Below are 16,316 nucleotides of genomic sequence, written 5' to 3'. Positions count from 1 at the left end.
TTATACTCGCGAAAAAGCTATGTCGGATCAATGTGAAAACGGATGCAATGTTATTTAGTTTCCATACTGTTAGGGAACGTATTCGAGTAGGAGATATATGTGGGAAGAGTATTTTGTCTCGGTCGATGTCCCTGAGGAGACCTAAGCCATTTCTGACGAATGGAATCGATGGTCTACAGCCTGAGAAACAAATGAACCTCAGAGCTCCCCATTCTATGTTATCGTGCGCCGGATAATATATAGAAGCAAAGCACAGAATAGTAATACGATGAGGTCAAGAAACGGAAGCGGCCCACGAGCATGTCCTAACAACATCAGCAGAAGACCCTTTGGTCACATGCGCTCGGTTACCAATAGCATAGCAAAGACGGTTCCCAGGACCATACTAGAATGTCCCTCTTAAAGACGATATTCTCTCAGAATTTGAGAATCGACTCAACAAACAAGGTTTCCTGCATTCAGCCGTTAGATCAATATAAGTCGGTCGGATCCCACCGCATTCCCACTGAGAAGTTTACTGGCCAGTTTCGAGCCCCGGTCGTTCTGTGAAGTGTCGATGTGATAGAAGCGGGCAAACAACGAGTTGTATTGTTGAACCAAAAAGTGAGGCGTTTACGTAAAATTCCACGTGTTGCCGGCCTATCATCGAAATTGCCTCGAGGCAACCCTCAGTATGCCAAATTTTGCTCATTACACTCGTGGCGGTCGATGGTGAACGCCTGTTATGACGGTCTCGACGGCACCTGCTCTCCTTCTTGGTATAGGTGCTCGCATTCTACTGGACCAATTCACGCGCTCGGATGAGCCGTCGTTGCAGGCCTCTATTTTGGTGGGCGTTTGGCAGGGCGTTGCGCTTTGGTACGCCTTCAAGGAGCATAACCTCGGCATCCCAGTCGCCTTTGGCATCGCTGCAAAGGTTTTTGTCGAATTTTCGTTCACCCAGGATATTACGAAGCCCATTGTTACCCTGGTCGGTGTCGCGCTTGGACTCATCTGTACAGAAATACTGTCAGGAGTCTTCGACAAGCCAAAAGAAAAACGTAGCAAGAAGATTCATTCTACACTTGCAAATGGCCACACGACCCAGGATCGCGACCGGGAGCGTTCTTCACGTCATCGTCGCAGAACCACCGAGCGAGATCCCCAACGCCATCACACATCCAGACGCACCACGTCCGACATAACTTCCGTCGATTCCAATTCGGAGATGATTGGTCCCAGAGGCTCAATGAGTCCCTTGGATCGCGAAGTCGCGGCGTTGCGCACTCGAGCTTCTCTGGCTGACAGCGAACGCCGTCGTTTTAAGGAGGAAAAGAAATGGGCCATTGAGCAGGGTAACACGGCTCTTGCGTCACAGCTTAGCTGGCAAGTAAAGCGTTATTCTACGCTTATGAAGAGCTTCCATCGCGAGGCTGATACGAAGCTAATAGAATGTGCGTGCGTCTTTGTTTGAAAGGTTTGTATAGCTGATGTCTGTTTAGCGACTCTGACCCGTACTCGTTTGCAAACAATTGACGAACAAGAACCTCATGCCTCGACCTCCGAAAGGCCCCCGCAACGGACAAGCGGAAATCCAGAGCTTCCCATTGTCAGTGTTGATATCGCACAATCGAAATCCGGTATTCGTGTGAATGTGCGATAAAAGGTGGGTTAGGTCAACATCCAAGTACAGCACTAGTGTCAATGCCAGTCCTTAGCTCTCAAGACCATCCACCGTATCTGCGCCGGACCTTGCATCAGGGCAGGTCGCCATATAGGCGGCCTCTGGTGTAAATTCACCCTGATCCTTCAAGTTAACCAGTCGCCCGACTAACTATCGGGTTCTCATTGTTTTTCATGACGAGATACGGTTTCCAAGGCATCAGAGTTTCTACAATGGATAGTACAAGGTTGCAGGAGGACAGCGCGGAGAGGATATATATATAATAGGTGTAAGGTGGATCGAGGTGTAAGGTGAATCGAAGAAACGAAGGAGGGCAACATACATATAGTAATGCTATCGATGGGATTTACCATTAGTCCTAGAGGCGCTGGAGCCATTCGCTTTCGATACAGTATTACTTGTTCGAGGCTTCTTGGAAGAACTTGATTCTGATCCCGCTCTTGGTGCACCTTCCTTCATGACCATCTTCGCATGTATTTCTTCCAATTTCGACGCCTTGACTTTCTTGGGCCAGAAAAGTGTCACGAATCTAAGGGTGTGGTTAGCTTCGTCTAAGAAGTGGATATACATCGAACTCACGTCCACAGATGCCGCCGCCACCGTTCCCGGTCCTCGCCAGCGGCATCCTTGTTGTTCAAGACGGTCTCGATTCGACGTCCAATTGCGGCAAGGGAATCTTTCAGAATTGCAACTTTGTTGTCGCGAGGCATGTCCTCTCCAGACAATTTGAGCTGTTTCTGTAGCACTGTGAGGATTGCAGCAAGTAATGCAACTGAGGCTACTCACCAGTTGCTTCTTGACCGGCCGTAATTCTTCTTTGGTTGCAGCTTCGTCCATGGATGGACTGCACAGTTTGATATTAGTTGAGGCTATGATCAATATACAAAGAACTGACCATTCATCTGAGGACTCTGAATCTGTGAAAGTTGGTGTTGGCCGACGTTTGCGTTTCCTCGAGCTGTTATCGTCGACCGACGCCACGGCTTCGCTTTCCGCACGACGCTTGAGGCCATGGGAGGTCGAAGCTATTGGGGGAGGTGACGCTGAAGATTTGACTTTGGTGCGTATAGTGCTCTCATAGGAACGTATCTTCTCGTCGTGTTCGCGAAGAATGCCGAGTAGATAGTCGCCGCGCCGTACAAGATGGATGGCATTTGGGATCGGGCGGCTCGCAGCGTCTTCCCCTTTCTTCCCCTCTTCAAGGAAGAATTTGCCTTCGAGACCCAATTTCTCATCCTTCGCCATCGTTTCCCAATTCCCAAAGCCGTAAAGGTATGCACCAACGAGAAGCATTGAATCATCTTGAGGACCCCACCGACCAGACCAATTAAGTGTCGGTCTGATGTTGTCAACTGGGATTGACCACTTGTAAGGGTCTGGAAGTTCCGAAAGAATGTCGTAGAGAGTCCGTAGATCGCGATGACGGGACAGAACCGTTTCAGCGTTGATATTGCCTACACCGCGGCAAGTCACTAACACCGCTTTGCTCTTCTGAGCATTAGTCAGTGTTTCGCCGGCGTCTATTCGATGGCGCTTCTGCTCTTCACTGTCTTTAACAGCTTGCGCGCATATAGCGATGATATCATCAGCTACATCTAGCATCATGCCCTTGTTCTTATCTGCAAGTTTCGCTTCGGTAACCTAAGGATACTCGTTGAGTACAAGCAGGGATTGAAGACGAACTAACTCACTATAACGTCGTATCGTTGCCGTATATCCCCCCATCGTTGCAAACTCCTGATCAACACTCGTACATCTCTCTCCTTCAATTCCATCGCCTTTTGACTGGCAGACTTCCGCGTCGGTCCTGGATTTTTGGGCTTCTTGGGCGCCGATGTGGAAGGAGGATGGTCCACGTCCATGCCCTCGTAAGAAACTTGAGCATGAGTACGTTTTCGATCCCGCGACTCCTCGGCTGCAAGCTCCTCAGCCTTACGACTATCCTCCTCCTTCTCGAATTTCTGCCGTTCATCCAGAGGTATGATATCCTCCCAATTCATGTCGTTCTTCACGTCGCTCACGGCCGCGAATTGTGACAAAAATCCTTCACCACCAAGTGATGCTCCTCCGTCGCCGCCTTCCATTGTTTCGTGGTCCTCCGCACGATTCAGTATATCATCAAGATCCATTTCATCCAGTTTTTGGCTTTGCTGAGAGTCGTCTTTGTCAAACCTAGGCGTTTCATGAGAAACAAGTCATGGAAGGGAAGCAGTGTACCTTACATTTTTTGGGCCCCGTATTTCAGTACTGCTGTCAGTTCGTCCTTGCTCAAGTTTTCTGGTTTCGAGGAATCCCGGAGTTGATTGGCCTTAGAACTGAGATGTGCTTGACTGGTGTCCATCTGGTTGATTACTGAGGGGAATTTAGACAACTGGTCGTTTAGAGAAGGTTATAATGTCTTACTAGCGTATTCAAGAACCATTTTCTTTTTGGCACGTTCTAACACATCTTCTTCCATGGTGTCCTTACTGACGAAGCGGTAAACGCTAACGTGCGATTTCTGTCCAATTCGATGGGCACGAGCCATGGCCTGAAGATCATTCTGAGGATTCCAGTCACTCTGTAAAAAGTAAGGTTTCTGGGAAAGGTGTTGTTTAACGAGATACTCACATCAAATATCACAACAGTATCTGCAGTCTCCAAGTTGATTCCGAGCCCACCGGCACGGGTTGACAGTAGGAAAGCGAAATCCTGCGAACCGGGAGCGTTAAAGTGATCGATCGACTTTTTCCGGGCTTCAGAAGACACCATTCCATCTAAGCGCTGATGAAGATACCCTCGAAGGCTCATATAATCGCTCAGGATATCCAGCATTCTGACCATTTGACTGAAAATCAATACTCGATGCCCGTCTTGCCGAAGACGAGCGAGAAGTTTGTCCAGCAGCACCATCTTGCCGCTGTTCATCACAAGACCTTTCAACGTCTCCTCATCGTTATCTGTACGAACTTCCGCTCCATCGAATAGATAAGGATGATTAGCTGCCTTCTTGAGCTCCATGGCTATCATGGTAATATAAGCGTGGTGTCCGCGAGAAAGTAAGAACAGAAGCACCTATGTTTAACAAACTAATGTTGTTGTTTCCATTGGCACTTTTAACCAGACCTTGGAAGTTCTGTGACAGACTTTGAGAACTAAGTTAGGAAATGAGCTAAGAAATTGTAACCTTCGTCAAGATGTTCTTGTAGAAATGGGTTTGGAGGGCACTCATTTCTACTCGCAGTATGCGTTCGCTTTTGGACGGCAGAGACTTTAGGACATCTCGCTTCAATCTTCGCAGCATGAAAGATTCTAGCTGCTTATGCAGCTCCTGGATCCTTGACTCGTGATCCGCATCATTCAAGTCAAATTCGTCGCTCAGAGCGACTACATCCGCAAAAATTAAAAAATATAGAAGAGATAAATGGCACAGAACCCACATTTTTCAGGCATTAAAAAGTGCATCAAGGCCATGAGTTCTGCGACAACGGTAAGCAACGAATATGAGAGAACCATAGATGACGAACCTTTGACGTTGTTTTGCAAAGGAGTGCCGGTGATAAGCAGTTTTGATGCAGCGGAAAAGGCCTGAAGGGATTCGTACAACAAACTGGCCGAATTCTTCAAACGATGAGCCTAAAAGCAAAAGCAAGCATGATGAAATAACGAACGAAGAGTGAATCAAGTAATAAAATACCTCATCGACAACGAGCGCCTGCCACTTGATCTCACCCAACTGCTTGACGTCTTTCAACGTCAGTTCATAGGTCGTTAGTAATACATTCATCTTGAGACGTTTATTTGATGTTCCGAACTCATAGGTGCGAATAACTTCGCGAGCGGTGGTATTTCCAATGTATGTGATGACATTGATATCCGGCGCCCACAGAGAAAACTGCATTTGCCAGGCTGTGATGGTCGACAGTGGAACAACCACAAGAAATGGACCATATTGGTGCATTTCATGAAAAAGGTAGGAGAGAAATGAGACGGACTGCACGGTCTAGAGGAACGCTGAGCGGTTTATTAGATTTATAGGTAGGCACCGTACCTTTCCAAGTCCCATTTCATCGGCAAGGATACCATTTTGTCCTTGGCTCCACAAGTAGGCGAGCCAATTAAGGCCAGTCAGCTGGAAGTCCTTCAACTCACAGCCGGTCTCTGATATATAATCCGGAGACTTGTCCATGGGTTGAAAAGTAGGGCGACCGTTCCTAGCATAGGAGACGCTCTTGTACGGAAATTTAGCTTCCGCTTCGCGACGTCGATAGGCTTGAATCTGTTCTTTGGCAATGGGGTTGACGTCCTTCTGTAATTCCCACGTGCAGGAGCTATAGTTGAGGTTGGTCCACTTGCAAAAGTACTCCACCTCGCCCTCTGCGCCTTCCCGATGGGTAATGATTCGTTCAACTGTGCGGAAAGTTTCTAGGTCCTCTTTTTCCCGTTCCTTCTCTAACAAGAGGGCTTCCTGTATTTGAATCAGAGATCAAAGACACGAGTGTGATAAGCCAAAATGGACTCTACCTGATCTTCACGAGATAATCCTGGCGCTTGTAGTCGGGCTTGCCATACCTTGTACCCCTTGATATAATTGTCGACACGCTTGAGACCCTTGAAACGCTTCAAAAACTCATACGTCTCATCGGTATTGTGTAAATGTGAAAAGTTTTTCCATTTGATATGGAAGCGCTAAGTCAGAAGATTAGTCGAGATCGAGAAACTGTTATCTTGACTAACGTACAATGTTGTCAAACCATAGATCCTCGAGGTCGTTTTCTCGGCCTTCGTCACGACAGTGACTCAGAACTAGTTCTATCTCGTCCTCTTCCTGATACTGGACACTGTTGTTTGCATAGTAGCCATTGTCGTGGTCTTCCTCGTCAAACTTTTCAAAGTCTTGTACATCGTCGACGTAATTTGGGACCTTGTTGCCACGACTGGAAACGCGCACTTCATCGGCCGATGAGCGCGACTTCCTCTTCTTCTTGGAACGAGCACCGTAATCGGAACCAGAATCGGAGGGCGAGGTATGGCGAGCAGGGACTAACGAAAGTTAATAGGCGGTAGATAGAGACAAGGGCGAGACATACTACGTGGTTTTGTGGCGGCAGGGACGGAAGAACGTTTCTTTTTTCGTGGTACTTTCTTCTTCGCGTACTCTTCGTCAGCGTAGGTGCCGTCCTCGTCGTCATCTTCTTCCTCTTCCTCTTCGACTTCATCTTCATAGCCCTAAAGGGAGAAAGATTAGTTGAGCACAGAGGAAGCAAGAGAGAATAAAGGCGACGAACAGAGTCCCCATCACCCTGAGGGAGAAAGGGGCCGTAAGCCGGTGGCAGGACGATGAACAAGCGAGGAAAGACATACAGGGTGAGAATAGAGGCTAGGGACATGGGGGACAGCGTCGGCTACGAGGTCCATAGCGGTGGCCTCGTCGTCGGAATCAGCGTCGGCATCAGCGTCAGCGTCGTGGAGGCGAGACTGGTCGTCGGAGTCGACACGCATGTCGTCACTGTCATAGTCGATGTGGAGGGCGGACATGGGGGAGGGAGGGTGATGGTGATGGGGGATGACGAAGAGGGGGCTGACCTGGGCGTCAGGCATCGCCAACGAACGGTTTTCGCACGCATCGATGGTAGCGACGCCGTGGTCACGGTCTCGGCCGTCCCCGGAAGCCCTGTCGACGATGTGGCTCCTTTGATGCCCAATTCGTCCGCTGAGCTCGAAATGATGTTACTCTTTGTTGTCCTCCCCTGTAATTCTATATTTCTCCTCTGTTTCTGCCTGCGCAGCTTCTGTTGGAAATAATGCTCCTACATTGTACATACTGCATATTCTACCGTTCTACTCGTTCGACATAAAGAATATCTTCGCTGCCCTCATCAGATCACACCTTATCAGTGCTCCAGATGTGGTTACCGTCTGCGGAAATTGTCTCCTTTGGCGCCGTGATTCACCCCGTCCAGCCTATAGGATTGAGCCTGTTCTGCCGAAATAATTGTTCGAGTTCATCGTCGCCGTCGATGCCGACTTTGGTCTCTGTCTGCCCCAAATGTAACCGTCAGTCAGCAGGCCAGAGACCCTTCACCCTGTCTTCCATCCGCCACTCCGTTCAATCCGCACTCTGCACCACTGGCCGCCGTGTAATGAGCGATCCAGCGATGCTTCCGTCCCCTCAACCTAAATTTCGCTCTTCGGGTACGTTTCCTACCCTTGCCTGTCCGCAGTCACTGCATATCCCGTAAAGCAAGTCGAATCGGGTCGCAGGGGTTAGTCGACCCGCTGACGGCGTGGGCATCACTGGCAACAATGACGAAAGGTGCAACCGAGTCGCGGATCTCGCCGTGTGCAGCATACGGGAGAAGGCGTAAAGCACTCGGCGACAGATCTGATGGTCATATGGGGTGGAGAGAGGTCCATGTATGATGGCCCTCGTTGTCAACGTTGGGGAAGGGTAGATCAAGATCGATGCGATACTTTCCTCTTTATTTATTTAGCCGGCAAAAATTAATTATAATTTAATGCCTGCCGTCGGTCCGCCTCTTTCCAAATCCGGTCTTTCCTTTGTGCATGGATGATTCCACTGGTTCCCATCTGTCCGTCGTCGTAGACTTGTCCCCGACTCAATGGCATCTTTCCGGTCTCTCCTCTAACGCTTACCCCTTGGCTCTCAACTCTTTTCTTTCCCAGCTACTTGTCTTCCTTAACGCCCACTTAGCTTCCAAGCATGAGAACACTCTTGCTGTCTTTGGCGCCCTTCCCGGCAAGAGGTTGACATCCTCCATCATCCTCTATTCAACTGCTCATGTTCTTTAGTGTCATGCTCTATTCTTCAATTGACCAGGAATCTGACACCACCATGCAAATGGACTCCAACTCATATCTAGCGTTCAAAGTCATCGATTCGGCTATAGTACGGAGAACCAGAGAAGAGCTAGATATGCTCATGGACGACGAAGAGGAAGGTACGCCATGTGCGTTTACCTCGCGCCTCTTCTCACATCCCACTAGCGCCTTGTGGTCTGGTCGGAGCGTTGACTAAGGCCCTTTGTTGTAAGGCTACCACGCTAACCCTTGACCAAACTAAACCTTGTATGTTCTAGACGTTAACAGGGTTGCCCTTGCATCCACCATATCGTCCGACAACACATCTCAACCCCTCGATGCTGCCAGTTCCACCGACCCCCGGATCCTCATCTTGTCCGTATCTCCGGATCTCACTACGTCTTACATTCCCATTATGAATGCCATCTTCTCGGCCCAAAAACTGGTATGGTTATGCTCACCCTTCTTCTCCTTGGTCGGCTCATCAGTCGTAGAAGGTGGCCGTTGATGCTTGCCAGATATACGGTCCAGACTCCGTGTTTTTACAACAGGCTGCACACTTGACCGGAGGTTCTTACATAGCCCTGGAACGACGAGACGCGCTTCTTCAATACTTGATCGTTAGTCCAATGTATATGGCTTGTTACACAGTATGCAGTCTCACCAAGACTCCAGATGTCGTTTCTCTCTCCGCCCTCTATTCGAAAGGTGCTCTCCGTCCCCACACAAGATAGAATTGACTTCCGTGCAGCCTGCTTCTGTCATAAGAATATAATCGACATCGGTTTTGTGTGTTCGGTGTGCCTGTCTAGTACGTTACCTTTCTGCCTTCCTTTCAGCGTTACGTCTGATGTCGCTTCTAGTATTTTGTCAACCAGTCCCGGTGTGTTCAACCTGCCGGTAAGCGCTAGTAATTCTCCATCTTTACGGAGACATTTATTAACCTCGGTAGAACGAAATTCCCGATCAAAACACTGCAGCGACTAAATGCAGCAAAGCCTCTCTTGGCGCAATCCAATGGCTCGGTCCAGCGCACGCCCTCTTCCAGCCAGCCGCCAACTCCGAGCCGTACAGGTTCTGCCGCTCCTTCCGCCTCGGCCCGCAATGGGGATACCACGTCGTATCAATTACCCCACAGCGCCTCTATTGGACAAGGTAGCAGCAACGGGTCTAACGGTGCCAGACTAGGCTCTGGTTAAGAGCCGTATTACCCCTTCATAGCGACAAAGCCGTGATGAATACCAAAGGACGTTTACTACATGCATCCTTCCCATGGGGCCGTCGAAGCACGAGGCTCTATCAACGATCAGTTGCACACATGTTTTCACGGTAATCAGGCTCTACCTTTGGATTGGGGTTGGACGGCGAAATGTAAGCGATGGCCATACTCGCCGTTGTGAAAGCACACCATAGTCGCACTACTAATAGTATTAGGCATAACACTTCTGAAAGAAATACAAAACATGCCACTACTGGTATTTCCCTCATCTTCAACTGTTAGCAAGATTATCCCCGCTTTCGGGTTTTGTTCCAAAGTTTCTTTGCATGTGTCTGCGACAGCATGAGCTCACCTAAATATTCAATGGTGCAGTAAGAAAAACCATACCATACAGATCTATCGTTAACACCCTTTCTAGCACGCTATGTATATCTTGATCAGAAGAAAGAGCTTCGCCAGCGGTTTGACCAATAAGCTTGGCTAACGATGACTTAATTATATTTTCACCGGCACCTGAAAACGGGAGTGAATAGCGACAATAAGGCAATAAGGTCGGCAATACCTGAAACGCTGCACGCTATATATCGATTTAGCATCCTCCCGTCTATGCCGACCGCCTCGTCTCGTTGTGCCCAACATCCGGCACCATAAATGGCTGCCTGTAAGAGAAAAATAGACAAAGTCAGGATTATGTACGTCTAACAACTCACCTCACCGATCCTCCCAGAATGTTTCAGCAATAAACCGCCACTGTAAGCGTTGTCCTGAATGGCATCGGAAGTGAGAGACGAACAACAGCTGACCTTGAAACACCAGCCGCAATATCTGAAGGACCGCACCAGGCGATGGCACCGACAGTGTCCTGAACATCGTGCAGTTTTTCGCGGTCGACGACATCTAGTCCTTGTGTAGCCTGGTGTAGATTTGTAGTCCAATGTTTCCAATTCTCAACAGCTTGTTGACTTGCGAGGGAGGTGGGATCCACAATATAACGCTTGTCGAGATGACGCTCGGCAAATAAATTGGCGCCCGGAGAAACAAGCATTCTGCACGATAGTGAGTCTTCGTGATGCTGTCACGAGCAAGGGAATGCAGACAAAGGTGGAATACGTCCGAGAGGGTCGGAAATTTGAGAATATTCTAGCACCGAACGCGCTAATCGAATAGGATTTTTGATACCTAGTAGCAATTATGAGGAGGGCGTCACTGTACGTTCGACGTTTATACCTGCGATGGCACCGGCGCTTCCAAATGCTTTCCTTGCACCATCCATTATGCTTGCATCGCATTCAACAGTACCCTGGAGCGTCAGATTTGATCCAAAGCCTTGCTTGAAGTGATCAAAATTGCATATGAATGAAGACTACGGAGAGATAAGGACCTGCATTCAGGTATGGATCGTCCTCAAGTATGGATATAGCGTTTTCGACAAGTTCGATCGCTGTACTAGAGCAATAGGCTCTTTTGCTCGCCCTGAGTTCGCGTCAGAAGTGACCATGGATATTTCTGAATGGAACCACACACCGTCGGAGGGCGCGTTTGACTGAAGATTCAGAAGATTCCCTGTGATAGCCAGCTCCACCGTGAACTATAATGTATTTCCCCGTCATTTAATCTGATTGAATTCTTCACAAAGTCATGCGGTGAGGGGCAGTTCGAGAGAATGGAGCCTGGACTGGGCGCCGTCGCGCCGATTATTTGGCTTTATTAAGATCGGAAGTTCTTGTGGTGAGAAATCACATGCAAATGCACCATGATTATATTCTGCAAGGTCAGAGGGTTCCACGCCACTGCTGCTTGCCTCTCCCGAGCTAGCAGACCCTAATTCTGGCTCTGCAGTATCATGATCGACCACCTTGTAGGCCGTCCCAATCCCTCCTGGAAGAGAAGGCAGGTGAGCAAATAATGTTTCCTCCCGTCGCTTTGAAATGATGGTAACCGCGACCCTGGCCCAGGTCTTTCTCGTCGTCTTATTTTGGCTATGGCGCATTCTTCAAGGAAACTCGGGTCCGCCTCGGGTCCTTTGGCTTAGTCGTCTGAACAGATATCTCAGTGAGACTGTCACTTCCATCCTCCAAGTATTGTGGGAGCCTAACATCGCGTAGGACGTTTCACTCCGTGGCAACTTATTGTCAGCACGTTAACAGCTATATATGCTATACGAAACTTTGATAAGATACTTGGGCTTCAATGTGAGGAGTTTGTCATTCATTGTATTGCAGCTTCTGATACGTGCTATCCAATAGCGCCAGAGCCTCTAGCTAACCTTGTCCGTCTCATAATATCTCCCATGCTACTTTGAATTGACACTATGGCAGTATTCTCCGTCCTATTATCGCGCAACATGGATTATCACTGGTTTGGATGCAGGATTTGCAACAGCCATGTCAATACGACCCAAGTGGTTGCGGGATCTTTGTTCTGTATTGTTCTCAGGTTACTATATGTTATATCCTAATGAGGCGGATGAGAAGGTTAGCTTCAGCTACCCAAATAATATTGTTACAACTGATTTCCCATCAGCTACGACGATTCAGAGCTGTGCCCACTGTCGAGATGTTACGGGCTACCTGGGAAAAGACTACCAATCCTTGGGCAAGCCATCCTTTTACATGCCAAAAACCCACAATCCTCTTATACGGTTGTAGATACGGTCGCTTGCGCCTCTTCCTCACGTCACCATCCGCCGAAAGATTTTGTTAGCGAGGCCTAAAACGTCTCCTTGCCAGCGACCCATCACTGTGTATCTTTTCTTTGCCTCTACAGAGGAAAGTCTAGGCCAGTCGTCTGACTTGGTTCTGGATATACCGGGGGGAGGGTTTGTGGCCATGAATCCCGAGCATCACGAAGACCGTCTACGGATGTGGGCCAGGTCAACAGGAAAACCTGTTCTGTCCCTTGACTATGGGAAGGCGCCAGAATGTACTTCTGAAATCCACGACCTACATTATCATACATATTGACTCGTTCCTTTTTCTAGATCCGTACCCTTTCGCCATAGACGAGGCCTTCGACCTTTACAGGCTGCTTGTTGAATCTGGTAAGCTTCAATCGATATCATGAATCATACATGAAGCATCACCTGCTTAGGCGGTAGAATCATCGGCATGTCCGGCCACAACTTGAAGATCATCGTTACTGGGGATTCTGCGTAAGTGCATATCTCATCGCCGGACTTGCCTGACCACTCACTTGTGTTCCTAAGTGGTGCTTGTATTGCGGTCAACGTTGTTTTAAAGATTCTTGAACAGCCGCACAACACTCTAGCACTTCCAAAACCGCATGCCATGGCCCTTAGCTATGCTGCGCTTGACTTTAATTTTACTTCATGGATGACACCAGATAATCTTCGCATTTTGAGATCCGAAGAACCACCTGGGGATCTTCCAGGACCGCAGAACTTACCTGAAGACTACAATGGCTTGAAAGAAAATGCCGTACGTTAGCTTTGATGATATGTGTCCTATACATCTAACTGCTCTATAGAATCCTCTCAGTGTGGTTGGAGATAATAGACCTGGTGTTCCTTGTCCGATGCGTCTTAAGCGGCGAAGCAGCTGGAAAGATACTTACATGCTTGGTTTTGCTGGTGGTAACGATGAAACTGGACCTCGGTCAAAGGAGAGAGCCCACTCACCAGTTTCCACACGCGTGTCAATAGCACGAAAGTCGTTCTTACGACCTCGAACAAGCGCCACTGATGGAAACTGGTCCTCAAGTGATGAAGAAGACGATTTTTTGTGCAAAGTGGATAAAAAGCTATCCCCGAACAATGTGAAGCGTAACTCTGCTACTGTTCCCCCAACGGCACCAATAGCTACCGCGTTGCATACCGAACGACAGGAGGAGCTATCTGCTGCCGTTTCCGCCGCAGATCACAAAGCATCACACGTATCACAAGAGTCGAAACGGTCCACAGGTACCCGTCTGACGATGGCAAGTAGGACCAGCTACTTTACCGATAGGATTATCTCTCCTACAATGGTAGGCTTGAACGAAATCGTCACCCACCCATACTAATTCATGTTGCCAGATGCGTGCAATGGCTATTCTGTATATTGGTCCGAATCACAATCCGGATTTCGCGACCGACTATCGAATTTCACCGATACTTACACCTAGTCACCTTCTCGCCCAATTTCCTCCCTTGTTGATGCAGTGCGGAGAAAAGGACCCGTTTGTGGACGATACTGTTGTCTTCGCTGGCCGCATCAGAGAGGCAAAACGAGCGCGTAAAATCGAACTTGACATGGCGCTTTCCGGTCACAGGCCCAAAGTTGGAGAGTCCCTTCGGATGAGTGTCGCAGACGTGCCACTGGATGGCAGTCGTAGGCTTGCCATGAGAAAGGAAAGAGACCAGCTTGCGCGGGGAACTGAGGATGATTGGGCTCAAATAGTGATCTTCTCCGAGTGGTCCCATGGTTATCTTCAGATGCCTCTAATCATGCCTGAGGCTATCGCTGTAAGCTTTCATGTGTATTCTTGTCCATACAACTAAATTCTTCTTCTAGGTCATTGAAGAACTAGCTGAATGGATTTATCAAGCATTTGGACGATTCGGCCATGTTAATGATGTTGACAAGACGGCGCCTGACCAACGGCCAACTAGTCCTTTTACTTCGGAAACAGAGACTGACGATACTGGCATCACATTCGTTCCGAAGAAATACCAGGGACGTATATCGCCAACAAGCCCTCCACGCGACAAGAAATCTGTAGACCATGAAACCCCTCAGTCTAACGGGAACGGTGCGATTTCACCATCGGAAACAGATATCTCTTCTGAAGGGGAAACCCTTCTTGACCCCGACCGTGACTGCATGATAATGCTGGGACTCGTTGACGGCTATCATTCGCCTGTGAATCAGGACGTGCAGAAATCAAGTGGACCGAAACAAACGGGTCAAACTATTAGTGAGACCGAGTTGATGCGTCGCCGGCGCTTATTGGATTCACATCTCAGTTCGAGATGATGTCAATATTTATTTGTCTTACTCATTAGATAATTGTCATGAAACGTCGGTCGCCGGAGGACAGTATTTATTGTTCCAAGTTCCCAGTAATGGTATTGTTGCAGATGTTGTATTATTTTGCATACAGCCAACGCTCAGTAAAATGTAGTATCTGCCAGTAGAATCCCATCTTTAGCAGCACAGCACTTATCGCAATTGCACAGCATAGAGGGATGATTGGAGATGCCGAATTTAGACGCATTGCTGTGCATGGGCTGTGCAGCAGATCGGCAAAGGGGCTTCTTCCTTACCCTTTGCCAACACCATACACCGTACTTGTCCTGTCCTTTCCAACATCGGTCAGTCATCATTTTGTGTGTAGAACGGTCAACTTACTCGTGAACAGGACCAATTACCTGTGAACAAAGGCTGCAGAGGAGTATCAACGAACATCAGCAGCAGCTTTTCGGGATTGTTTCGGGCCTTGAATTTGATAGCAGGCATGTCCGCAGAGGCAACATCAGGCGTGCGAGGAACACCCATACCCACTTGGCCCTTACCCATGACGACGCCAGCAGCCAACAGCGCTTCTGAGTCTTCACAACCTCCACGAATTCAGAAACACCATCTCCAACAACACGCAGCAGCCATCACCCTGGATGCTATCAGCAGACAGCAGTATCCTGTTCAGAACATATATGGCCAAGGCGATGGCGCTCTGATTCCCACAGACGGCCCTGCCACGGAGCCGAATGGTCCTCGCACTTACACCTACATCGCAGCTCCCAATTCTGTTGCATTCGCCGTTCAGTCGACAACTACCGTGCCTCAAGACAATGTCCCTCCATCTGATGACGCTCATCCCTCCGAACATCCCGAGAAAGATTCAGAGGCGTCGTCGTCCCGTCCGGCTCGTTCCTCCCAGAGCCCTGAGGCCAGCTCTAGCCAGGGTGGCGTCGGTGCCAATCACTATCCATCTGCCAGCGGCGTGCCCCGCCTTCCACCTATTCTTCAAGTTGAGAAACAGCAAGTCACGACTTCTGCTACCCAGCTTGCCAGTGCGAACAGGCGCAGAAACGAAGCTCATTTTCAATGCCCAGTACCTGGTTGTGGGAGCACTTTCACTCGTCGCTTCAACCTCAGAGGTTAATCGTACTTGTTCGCGTTTGATCATTTACCCTTACACCGTTTATAGGTCACCTAAGGTCTCATACCGAAGAGAGGCCATATGTATGCCAGTGGCCCGGTTGCCAGAAGGGTTTTGCCCGTCAACATGACTGCAAGTACGTCCCCGATACTCGCAGTATTTTGTCAAAACTTCTCATCGCCGCCACTAGACGTCATCAGGCACTCCATACCGCCAAGGCACAAGCGAATGTCTGTCAAGGCTGCAAGAAGACTTTCAGCAGATTGGACGCGTTGAATGTATGTCCCTTCCATCTCATTGTTGGTTTGGTTTCTTGACTGACCATAATCTCGCAGAGACACTGTAAGCAGACCAGTTAAGCAGCATGCAGGTATCGAAGACTAACTGATTTAAACAGTACGCTCCGATGGCGGCGCAGAATGTAGACGAATACATGATGCAAAACGCGCTAGCAATGAAGAAGCAATAGTAGCTTAGGGTTAGGGTTGTAAATTGTAATATCAATTTTAATCATTATGTCTTTTGCACACCGAA

The 16,316-nt window shown here is 48.7% G+C and overlaps 6 protein-coding genes across 6 annotated transcripts; 4 read left to right on the top strand and 2 right to left on the bottom strand.

Moving 5' to 3' along the window:
• Positions 1 to 724: 724 nt before the first annotated feature.
• EV420DRAFT_1478062 (uncharacterized protein) lies at positions 725 to 1,642 on the top strand (the record flags this gene model as incomplete). The annotated part of the gene is made up of 2 exons (XM_060469457.1): positions 725 to 1,433; positions 1,482 to 1,642. The coding sequence occupies 2 exons, from the start codon at positions 725 to 727 to the stop codon at positions 1,640 to 1,642; spliced, it is 870 nt and encodes a 289-aa protein (XP_060333170.1).
• A 109-nt stretch (positions 1,643 to 1,751) lies between these two features.
• Positions 1,752 to 7,395, bottom strand: EV420DRAFT_189882 (SNF2 family N-terminal domain-containing protein). The gene is made up of 18 exons (XM_060481143.1): positions 7,007 to 7,395; positions 6,733 to 6,871; positions 6,384 to 6,685; positions 6,167 to 6,331; positions 5,694 to 6,110; positions 5,340 to 5,645; positions 5,170 to 5,278; positions 5,083 to 5,121; positions 4,830 to 5,029; positions 4,718 to 4,778; positions 4,274 to 4,665; positions 4,067 to 4,223; positions 3,886 to 4,015; positions 3,355 to 3,835; positions 2,559 to 3,304; positions 2,450 to 2,507; positions 2,243 to 2,400; positions 1,752 to 2,192 (listed from the first exon to the last, which is right to left on the bottom strand). Exons 1-18 carry the CDS (start codon positions 7,241 to 7,243, stop codon positions 1,997 to 1,999), a joined length of 4,293 nt encoding a protein of 1,430 aa, XP_060333169.1. The 5' UTR covers positions 7,244 to 7,395; the 3' UTR covers positions 1,752 to 1,996.
• An 814-nt stretch (positions 7,396 to 8,209) lies between these two features.
• Positions 8,210 to 9,663, top strand: EV420DRAFT_1267343 (transcription factor Tfb4-domain-containing protein; the record flags this gene model as incomplete). Its single annotated transcript, XM_060467383.1, has 8 exons — positions 8,210 to 8,409; positions 8,456 to 8,604; positions 8,651 to 8,692; positions 8,743 to 8,909; positions 8,959 to 9,084; positions 9,140 to 9,275; positions 9,328 to 9,364; positions 9,417 to 9,663. 8 exons carry the CDS (start codon positions 8,210 to 8,212, stop codon positions 9,661 to 9,663), a joined length of 1,104 nt encoding a protein of 367 aa, XP_060333168.1.
• Positions 9,664 to 9,970: 307 nt separating this feature from the next.
• Positions 9,971 to 11,293, bottom strand: EV420DRAFT_1640759 (asparaginase; the record flags this gene model as incomplete). The annotated part of the gene is made up of 9 exons (XM_060477140.1): positions 9,971 to 10,015; positions 10,066 to 10,196; positions 10,246 to 10,342; positions 10,394 to 10,433; positions 10,487 to 10,729; positions 10,781 to 10,862; positions 10,911 to 11,009; positions 11,065 to 11,156; positions 11,208 to 11,293. 9 exons carry the CDS (start codon positions 11,291 to 11,293, stop codon positions 9,971 to 9,973), a joined length of 915 nt encoding a protein of 304 aa, XP_060333167.1.
• Positions 11,294 to 11,447: 154 nt separating this feature from the next.
• On the top strand, positions 11,448 to 14,644 carry EV420DRAFT_1669178 (Alpha/Beta hydrolase protein; the record flags this gene model as incomplete). Its single annotated transcript, XM_060479022.1, has 13 exons — positions 11,448 to 11,577; positions 11,639 to 11,735; positions 11,789 to 11,875; positions 11,930 to 11,952; positions 12,002 to 12,157; positions 12,207 to 12,324; positions 12,387 to 12,605; positions 12,664 to 12,723; positions 12,774 to 12,834; positions 12,889 to 13,120; positions 13,170 to 13,667; positions 13,717 to 14,145; positions 14,195 to 14,644. Coding segments are annotated over exons 1-13 (2,481 nt in total), but the record flags the coding sequence as incomplete, so codon positions are not given.
• A 118-nt stretch (positions 14,645 to 14,762) lies between these two features.
• EV420DRAFT_189689 (uncharacterized protein) lies at positions 14,763 to 16,316 on the top strand. The gene is made up of 6 exons (XM_060481142.1): positions 14,763 to 14,994; positions 15,042 to 15,780; positions 15,831 to 15,918; positions 15,973 to 16,060; positions 16,118 to 16,124; positions 16,180 to 16,316. Exons 1-6 carry the CDS (start codon positions 14,869 to 14,871, stop codon positions 16,257 to 16,259), a joined length of 1,128 nt encoding a protein of 375 aa, XP_060333165.1. The 5' UTR covers positions 14,763 to 14,868; the 3' UTR covers positions 16,260 to 16,316.

This window comes from Desarmillaria tabescens (assembly GCF_030435595.1).
Source record: "Desarmillaria tabescens strain CCBAS 213 chromosome Unknown EV420scaffold_11, whole genome shotgun sequence".
Classification (NCBI taxonomy): Eukaryota; Fungi; Basidiomycota; class Agaricomycetes; order Agaricales; family Physalacriaceae; genus Desarmillaria; species Desarmillaria tabescens.
The sequence above is the reverse complement of the archived record's forward strand: the minus strand, read 5'-3'. Positions and strand labels throughout refer to the sequence as shown.

Excerpts from the sequence above, each read along its gene's own strand:
- EV420DRAFT_189882 (XM_060481143.1), bottom strand. The coding sequence starts at position 7,243 with ATGCCTGACGCCCAGGTCAGCCCCCTCTTCGTCATCCCCCATCACCAT. Across the intron at positions 5,030-5,082 it reads CTTTTTAATGCCTGAAAAAT|TCGCTCTGAGCGACGAATTT; the intron begins GTGGGTTCTGTG and ends TTGCGGATGTAG. Across the intron at positions 2,401-2,449 it reads GGCCGGTCAAGAAGCAACTG|AAACAGCTCAAATTGTCTGG; the intron begins GTGAGTAGCCTC and ends ACAGTGCTACAG.
- EV420DRAFT_189689 (XM_060481142.1), top strand. The coding sequence starts at position 14,869 with ATGATTGGAGATGCCGAATTTAGACGCATTGCTGTGCATGGGCTGTGC. Across the intron at positions 14,995-15,041 it reads TCCTGTCCTTTCCAACATCG|GACCAATTACCTGTGAACAA; the intron begins GTCAGTCATCAT and ends ACTCGTGAACAG. Across the intron at positions 15,919-15,972 it reads GCCCGTCAACATGACTGCAA|ACGTCATCAGGCACTCCATA; the intron begins GTACGTCCCCGA and ends CGCCGCCACTAG.